Below are 9,418 nucleotides of genomic sequence, written 5' to 3'. Positions count from 1 at the left end.
TTTCACCTTCTGACTCTTCTAGCTTGGGCTCACTTAGGTGTGTAGCATTTGATTGCAGTCCTTTCAAGGCCTGACACATTAGTGGTCACCGGATAAATGTGGCAGGGGCAAGTTAGTTATTGATGGATTTTTTTTTTACATGATTTGTGCAAAGGCCCTTGGAGAGAATGAAGTTAGCAGTATTGTCTCAGCTTAGAGAAAGCAGCATAAGGTATCCAGAATCACACTACCAGTAGGATGTGGATATTGTATTCTAATAGCCAGAGTGAATCCAAATTATCTGATTTAGAGATTCCAAAGGATTTCATAAGTCATATGCAATATTCCACAAGCATCCTGGTAACTTATAACCTTATTACTAAGATTATTATCTTGAAAAAATTTCTAGGCCGGGCACCGAGGCTCATGCCAGCATTTTGGGAGGGACAGGAGGATTGCTTGAGCTGAGGAGTTCAAGGCCGGCCTTGCAACATAGCAAGATCCCATCTCTGTTTAAATAGACAGAGTTTTTTTAATGTCTTAAAGGGCCTCCTGGCAGGGCACAGTGGCTCACTCCTGTCATCCCAGCACTTTGGGAGGCCAAAGTGGGTGAATCATGAGATCAGGAGTTCGAGACTGGCCTGGCCAACATGGTGAAACCCCATCTCTACTAAAAATACAAAAATTAGCTGGGTGTGGTGGCAGACGCCTGTAATCCCAGCGGCTCCAGAAGCTGAGGCAGGAGAATCGTCTGAACCCAGGAGGTGGAGGTTGCAGTGAGCTGAGATTGTGCCACTGCACTCCAGTGTGGGTGACAGGGCAAGACTCCATCTCAAAAAAAAAAAAAAAAAAAAAAAAAAAGGGCCTCCTGTGGCTCAGTTCACATCATGAGTCAAAAGAAAGTCCCAGACTTCTGCTGCTTCCTGGAAGTATTCCCTTCCTCTCACCTATCATGCACAGCCTGGACACTATTGATTTCAGTGTTCCCTAACGTCCAGGACTCCCAGGTCCCCTCTGTCTCCTTCATACATGACATAGTTCATTGCCTTTTTTGAGCCCATCTTCCATTCCTCCCATCTCTGAAGTCTAGGGCCCACTTTCAGTCATCAGGAGTCCCCCTTCACCTTCCTGCTGTGGGTCTCCCCTGTGCACATTGCCTCCCTTCTAAGGGTGACTGCTTTCCTTCCACTTTCTTTTCTTTCTTTCTTTGTGCAGTGGCACAATTTTGGCTCACTGCTACCTCTGTCTCCTGGGCTCAAGTGATCTTCCTGCCTCAGCCTCCTGAGTAGCTGGGACTACAGGTACACACGACCATGCCTGGCTAGTTTTTGTTTTTGTGTTTGTTGTTGTTTTATTTTTTTGAGACAGAGTCTTGCTCTGTCGCCCAGGCTGGAGTGCAGTGGCATGATCTCAGCTCACTGCAACCTCCACCTCCTGGGTTCAAGTGATTCTCATGCCTCAGCCTCCCAAGTAGCCGGAACTACAGGTGTGCACCACCACGCCCAGCAAATTTTTGTATTTTTAGTAGAGATGGGCTTTTGCTATGTTGGCCAGGTTGGTCTTGAACTCCTGGCCTCAAGCAATCTGCCCACCTTGACCTCCTAAAGTGTTGGGATCATAGGCATGAGCCACCGTGCCCATTCCTTTTTTCCTGAACATTTTCCAAGTGAGGTTGTTGGAAATCACGGATGGGGAACTATGCATGCGGAGGGCTGACTGTAATTGATTTCTTTCTGCTTCCTCACTAATCTGCACACTGCAGGTAGGGACCTGGTCTCATCATGCCTGCACCTCCAAGCACTGCCCTCTTACACTGTAGTCTCCCCATTGGTCAGCTTGGTTCCATGAGGGAACTCCATTGCCACAGCAAGGACTGACCTCACACTGGTGGCTCCAAGTCACTGCCCAAACATTCTGAAGGGAGTGGAACTTCTTGATTCCTCAGATAAATAGAGGGCAGATTCTGGACTGTAGCTAAGTATTTCCTTTCATCTATAGGATAAAATACTGGTAATTTGAGAGTGATGGACAAGGTTCAGAGTGGTTTCCTCGCTTTGTTTTTGTTTTTAATGGAATGCCCACTTCATTTATGCATGCCGTATGCAGATGGACTCCATCCCGCTGGAAACATAACAGGCTTACCAGGTAGCTTCAACCACTTGGTTTTATGTGACTCAGGGAGAAATGAAAAGCTGTTTCAGGGGAGATAAAAAGAAGGTAATTACATTTCACTGCAAAAAGTTTTCTTTTCAAGGCAATAAACGGTCACAACCACCCAGAAACATCACCAAAGAGCCCAAAGTGTTCTTTCATAAAACCCAGTTGCCTGGGATTCATGGGGCTGCCTCGAGATCCATGGGTGAGTCATTGAATTCCTCATTCAGTGAAGTGAGAATCGTAGCCTGGAGTCCTCTTATCTGCCATGTGAATGTGTACTGTGTGCTTGCTGCCAGAAAGGTCCATAAAATAGAGTGTAATTAGATAAACATTTGCTTGGAAATTAGATCCTATGCTCTTCACTCTCTGTTAAGTGCTTTCTCTTTAGGGATTGCCACTTTCTTCTCTTTCTTTTTCATTTCACTTTAATTAGCACACACAAAAACCTTGATCCCATCCAGATTACACGGATGTGTCTGTCTGACTTGAATTTGGTGCGCATTTTGGCAGTAGAGCATGCAAGTCTAGACACAGAAGGTTTGCGAGTGTACAGAATTCTTTTTTTTTTTTTTTGAGACAGAGTCTTGCTCTGTCGCCCAGGCTGGAGTGCAGTGGCACCATCTCTGCTCACTGCAAGCTCCACCTCCCAGGTTCACACCATTCTCCTGCCTCAGGCTCCCAAGTAGCTGGGACTACAGGCGCCCGGCTAATTTTCTGTATTTTTAGTAGAGACAGGGTTTCACCGTGTTAGCCAGGATGGTCTTGATCTCCTGACCTCGTGATCCACCTGCCTCGGCCTCTCAAAGTGCTGGGATTACAGGCGTGAGCCACCGCGCCCAGCCGAGAATTCTTTATAAGCATTTTCTATGGTTCCCTTCTAATTTGAGTATTAGAGGATGTTTGTTTATCTTATAACAGCAAAACCAACCCCGACAATCTTTGAAGCTCAGCAGCCCTTTGTGGAGATATATGATGCTTACAAACAATCTCCATTCCATGCAAGGGAAATGCTGTCTGTGTGATACATTTGCATCTAATTTGTGTCCGAGGAAAGGACACTACTCTTGGATCCCTGGCCTCTCTGCCTGGCTCTCTGATCCTTTTTTTTTTTTTCTTTTTGAGACAGAGTCTCGCTCTGTGCCCAGCTGGAGTGCAGTGGTGCTATCTCGGCTCACCACAACCTCCACCACCGGGTTCAAGCAATTCTCCTGCCTCAGCCTCCTGAGTAGCTGGGACTACAGGCGCGTGCCACCATGTCCAGCTAATTTTTGTATTTTCAGTAGAGACGAGGTTTCACCATGTTAGCCAGCCTGGTCTCGAACTCCTGACCTCAAGTGTTCTGCCTGCGTCGGCCTCCCAAAGTGCTGGGATTACAGGAGTGGGTCACCACACCTGGCTGTGTCTGTTGTTTCTAAGCCACCAAGCCTGTGGTGTTTTGTTACAGCAGCCAGAATGAACTGGCACTGTAGTATCACGATACACTGTTTCATTCCCATTCACGAACATGCTGCCAGTGTTCACATATTAAAAAACAAAATCCATCTCTCAATCCCTTAGACTCCTCCAGGAGCTGTGCCCATTTCTCTTCTTTCTTTTATACAAAGTTCCCCAAAATAATTTTCAAAATTCACGGTCTCCAGTTACTTTCTTCTCACTCCCTCCTGAACCTGCTTCAATTGTGTCCCCATCACACAGCTAATATGACCTCTGCCCAGGTCTCTAGTGACCTCTTGGATGCCCGATCCAATGGTCCGTTTTCAGTTTTCTTTTTCTTTTTCTTTTTTTTTTTTTGAGACGGAGTCTCGCACTGTTGCCCAGGCTGGAGTGCAGTGGCACGATCTCGGCTCACTAAAAATCTAACTTCAGTGTTTTCTAAAATTAAGAATGCTAGCCTGAGCAACGTGGCAAAATCCCATCTCTACAAAAACACAAAAAAATTAGGCAGGTGTGGTGGCACATGCCTGTGGTGCCAGCTACTTGGGAGGCTGAGGCAGGAGAATCGCTTGGACCCAGGAGGCGGAAGTTGCAGTGAGCTATGATCATGCACTGCACTCCAGCCTGGGTGATAGAGCGAGACTCTGTGTCAAAAAAAAAAAAAAAAGCTATTTTTTAAAGTGTTTCTGGTTTTGACTTCTATTCCCCTCTGTAAGGACAAATATGTTAACTGAAAGACATAGCTAAAATGAACATTTTTGAGCACTTATTTTCTTTTCTTTCTTTTTAGCAATAATTCGGCATAGACCTGCTCTTGTTAAAGTAATTTTAATTTCGAGCATAGCCTTCAGCATTGCCCTGATATGTGGGATGGCAATCTCCTATATGACATAGTAAGTATCTGCTAAATAACATCTGCTGTCCTTAAATGAGACATAACAAGTCAACTGGTTATTATTTAGTGTCAAAGGATGATGATGACACATCTTATAATTGCTAAATTATTATAGTCATTATAAATTTCCAGATTAGTGTTTTTCAACATGTGGATTGTACTCATGTTGAGGCATGATACACATGAAAAAAAAAGAAAGACAGGCATAGGACAGAATACAATTCAGCAGAATAGAAAATATTAGAAAATATTATGCCGGGCGCGGTGGCTCATGCCTGTAATCCCAGCACTTGGGGAGGCCGAGGCAGGTGGATCACAAGGTCAGGAGATCGAGACCTTCCTGGCTAACACGGTGAAACCCCGTTTCTACTAAAAATACAAAAAATTAGCCAGGCGTGGTGGCGGGCGCCTGTAGTCCCAGCTCCTCGGGAGGCTGAGGCAGGAGAATGGTGTGAACCCAGGAGGCAGAGGTTGCAATGAGCCGAGATCACGCCACTGCACTCCAGCCTGGGTGGCAGAGTGAGACTCCATCTCAAAAAAAAAAAATTACTGAAAGTATTAATGTAAAAGGCTGATTTTTAAACTTTTCAGACACAGGTGAGACATGCATACACACAGAAACACACGATTGTGAAATAAAATATATTTCTTACTGGGAGTCATGATCAAAAATGTTTGAAAGACACAGTTTGAGATGCTGGCATCCTCCCAAAATTCAGTATTTTATTTTATTTTTTCTACTTTTTTGTGGGGGAGGGGAAGGTGTTTCGTTCTTGTTGCCCAGGCTAGAGTGTAATGGTACGGATCTCGGTTCACTGCAACCACTGCCTCCTGGGTTCAAGCAGTTTTCCTGCCTCAGCCTCCCAAGTAGCTGGGATTACTACCGGCATACGCCCCCATGCCAGGCTAATTTTGTATTTTTAGTAGAGATGGGGTTTCTCCATGTTGGTAAGGCTGGTCTCGAACTCCGGACCTCAGGTGATCTGCCCGCCTTGGCCTACCAGTGCTGGGATTAAAGGTGTGAGCCACCATTCCCAGACCCCAGAATTTGGTATTTTAAAGTAAACTTGAGGCTGGGTGTGGTGGCTCATGCCTGTAATCCCAGCACTCTGGGAGGCTGAGGTGGGTATATCACCTGAGGTCAGGAGTTCAAGACTAGCCTGGCCAACATAGTGAAACCCCGTCTGTACTAAAAATACAAAAATTAGCTGGGCGTGGTGGTGGGCGCCTGTATTCCCAGCTACTTGGGAGGCTGGGGCAGAATTGCTTGAACCTGGGAGGCAGAGGTTGCAGTGGGCAGAGATCACGCCATTGCACTCCAGCCTGGGCAACAAGAGCAAAACTCTGTCTCAAATAATAAATAAATAAATAAAGAACTTGCTACTTTGGAAGGAATCTCAATAGTGCACAGCAGAAAAGAGCGACCACTCTCCCTTTCACTAGAAATGTGTCAGTGCAGTCTGGGGTGATAGCACCTTTGGGGGACGATACGTCACCGTCTTCGCAAATAAAGCTTGGGGTCAAGCTCTTTTCAGTGACGTAGTCGTTTTGAAATTCACGGTAGAAAAAGGTGAGACACACTGTGATCTCATGCGGTTCTGACCAAACCAACAGACTCTGACTCCTACTCTATAATTCCGTGCTAGGATTCCATTGTATCCCACCAGAAACAGCTTGAGAAGTACAAAATTACTTGCTTCATTAGAATTAAGCATGAAAACGGGATATATTGCCATGTGCAGGATATTTTTTGAGGCAGCTATGTTAAGACCACCTTGGAGTAGGTCACATGAAGGCAAAGTGACATTGAAGGTAAAAGGGGAAAAATTTTGCTAATGAGAGTGTAACGTGCATGCTTGCTTGTGGGTTATCTCCACTACATCCACTTACTTTATGTAACTGTATAGGCCGGGGGCACTGGTTCACGCCTGTGATCCCAACACTTTGGGAGGCCGAGGCGGGTGGATCCCTTAAGCTCAGGTGTTTGAGACCAGCCTGGGCAACATGGTGAAACCGCGTCTATACAAAAAATACAAAATTTAGTCAGGTGTGGCACGCACCTGTAGTCCCAGCTACTCAAGAGGCTGAGGTGGGATGATGGCTTCAGCCCTGATGGTGGAGGTTGCAGTGAGCTGAGATTGCACCACTGCACTTCCTCCTGGGCGACAGAGTGAGACCCTGTCTCAAAAAAAAAAAAAAAAATTACGTAACTGTAGCTTCTGTATATTTCATTATTATAGACAAAACTATTAATAAATATAAAGTTTTCTAATGCAACTCAGTAAAACATATCTGCTGGACACTCTGTTGAATTGAGTTGCTGAGCTAGTCAATTCTTACTGTTTTCACATTCGTATTAGCACTAAGCTATAGTGGAGCCTGGGGCCAAAACCAAAACCAAAACCAAAACAAACAAAAAACATCTGTTCAAAAGTACGAGTTTTATGTAATTTTTAGTGGTTCATTTTTTTCCAGAAGTAGATTTTGAAAATGCTATTGGTAAGTTTGCTTTTATTTAAACCAGGAAAGTAAAATTACAATTAATTTTGTTTGAGGTATAGATAAAATTTTTATTTTTATTTTTATTTTTTTGGAGACGGAGTCTCACTCTGTTGCCCAGGCTGGAGTGCAGTGGCATGATCTCGGCTCACTGCAAGCCCTGCCTCCCAGGTTCACGCCATTCTTCTGCCTCAGCCTCCCGAGTAGCTGGGACTACAGGTGCCCACCACCACACCCAGCTAATTTTTTTTGTTGTTTTAGTAGAGACGGAGTTTCACCATGTTACCCAGGATGGTCTCGATCTCCTGACCTCGTTATCTGCCTGCCTCGGTCTCCCAAAGTGCTGGGATTACAGGCGTGAGCCACTGCACTTGGCATAGATAAAATATTTAAACTTAATGTTGTGACTTTTCATACACCAGTTTTCAATTATTAAATCTATTCTGAACTTCTTAAGTGTTTTGGAAAAGAATAAGCATTTACAAATACATTAAAAGTTGTGTATAGGGACTCACACCTTTCCTTTTGACTCAAGCTCCCCTGTGGTTTAGCACAGCACTATTGGATCCTATCTCTGTTTACAATTTTGATATCTGGTATATCCTGGATTTTTTTTTTTTTTTTTTTCTTCATTTCAATTTTTTAAAATATTGAGTTAAGGGCCGGGTGTGGTGGCTCACGCCTGTAATCCCAGCACTTTGGGAGGCCGAGGTGGGCAGGTCACTTGAGGTCGGGAGTTCGAGACCAGCCTGACTAACGTGGAGAAACCCCATCTGTACTAAAAATACAAAAAAATTAGCCAGGCATGGTGGCACATGCCTGTAATCCCAGCTACTCGGGAGGCTGAGGCAGGAGAATCACTTGAACCTGGGAGGCAGAGGTTGTGGTGAGCCAAGATTGCACCACTGCATTCCAGCCTGGGCAAAAAGAGCAAAATTCCATCTCAAAAAAAAAAAAATTGAGTTAAAATACTCATCTTCATTTTTCAGTGTTTGGGGTACCTCCTTACATTTCGCACTGAGGTAAGCACCTCCCTTTTGTCACTCAAATCTTGCTCCTGTCTCAGCCTTTTGAGCAAGAAAAACAAAAAACAAATAAGCTAACCCTAAAAGTTTTTTTTTTTTTTGAGACGGAGTTTCACGCTTGTTGGCCAGGCTGAAGTGCAATGGCACCATCTCAACTCACTGCAACCTCTGCCTCCCGGGTTCAAGTGATTCTCCTGCCTTAGCCTCCCAAGTAGCTGGGATTACAGGCATGTGCCACCATGCCCTGCTAATTTTGTATTTTTTTAGTACAGACGGGGTTTCTCCATGTTGGTCAGGCTGGCCTCCAACTCCTCACCTCAGGTAATCTGCCCGCCTTGGCCTACCAAAGTGCTGGCATCACTGGCATGAGCCACCGTGCCTGGCCCCTAAAAGTATTTTTTTAATACATAATTCACACAGTACCGGGAAGGTAAGTATGTTAGGAAAACACTGTCATCCATTTCCACACCAAACAGAACTAGCTGTTCAATGATCCACTTCCAGGATTGGACCTACAGTAAGGCAGAAAAATCAGTAACACACATTCTGTCCTAGTTTGTTCATCATGGATTTCTTGGCATTAATTTTTATTTTGTAAAATATTACACTGAAATGTGATTATGGCCGGGCACAGTGGCCCACACCTGTAATTCCAGTGTTTTGGGAGGCCAAGGAGGAAAGATAGCTTGAGCCTAGGAGTTTGAGACCGTCCTGGGCAACATAGCAAGACCCCATTGCTACAAAAAAATACAAAAATAATTAGCCAGGCATGGTGCCATGAGCCTGTGGTCCCAGCTACTCAAGAGGCTGAGCAGGGAAGACTCTTTAAACCCAGGAGTTTGCGGCTGCTGTGAACCCTGATTGCATCAGTTCACTTCTAGCCTGGGTGACAGAATGAGACCCTGTTCCAAAGAAAGAAAGAGAGAAAGGGAGAGAGAAAGAAAGAGAAAGGGAGAGAGAGAGAGAAAGGGAAAGAGAGAAAGGAAAGAAAAAAGGAAGGGAGGGAGGAAGGAAAGAGAGGAAAGAAGAAAGAAAAAAAGAAAAGAAAGAAAAAGAGAAAGAAAGGGAAAGAAAGACGATTTGTTTGATTATGGATTTTTTGTCAACACCGTAAGTTTGGAACCCAAGGCGAGTGCCTTGTTCACGTCTGGTCCTGGCTTTGATCCATTCTTTGGAATGATCAGAGTTACTCCTTACTCCAGGAAATGGCCTGACCATGTACATAATTGAGATCTGACCATGATTAGTCTGGTTTCAAAGTCTTATTTCTGCACCCACTCCGCAAGCGACGCCTTTCCAGTCAAAAAGTGGCATGGTTGAGAAATGAATTATTCACCATGAAAACTGTGCTTCTAAATTCGTTTATATCATTCTCCAGTCGACTGGCACAGGCTGAGGAAAGACAACAGCTGGAGTCACTTTATAAGAA

At 44.7% G+C, this 9,418-nt stretch overlaps 1 protein-coding gene across 1 annotated transcript; it reads left to right on the top strand.

Annotated features, from left to right (window-relative positions):
- Positions 1-1,903: 1,903 nt before the first annotated feature.
- CUNH19orf18 (chromosome unknown C19orf18 homolog) lies at positions 1,904-9,416 on the top strand (the record flags this gene model as incomplete). The annotated part of the gene is made up of 4 exons (XM_032171637.2): positions 1,904-2,124; positions 2,234-2,338; positions 4,361-4,463; positions 9,368-9,416. Coding segments are annotated over exons 1-4 (378 nt in total), but the record flags the coding sequence as incomplete, so codon positions are not given.
- Positions 9,417-9,418: the final 2 nt, after the last annotated feature.

The sequence above is a fragment of the Hylobates moloch genome, unplaced genomic scaffold, assembly GCF_009828535.3.
Source record: "Hylobates moloch isolate HMO894 unplaced genomic scaffold, HMol_V3 SCAFFOLD_12, whole genome shotgun sequence".
In the NCBI taxonomy this organism is placed as follows: domain Eukaryota; kingdom Metazoa; phylum Chordata; class Mammalia; order Primates; family Hylobatidae; genus Hylobates; species Hylobates moloch.
This window is presented reverse-complemented; position numbering and strand designations above follow the sequence as displayed.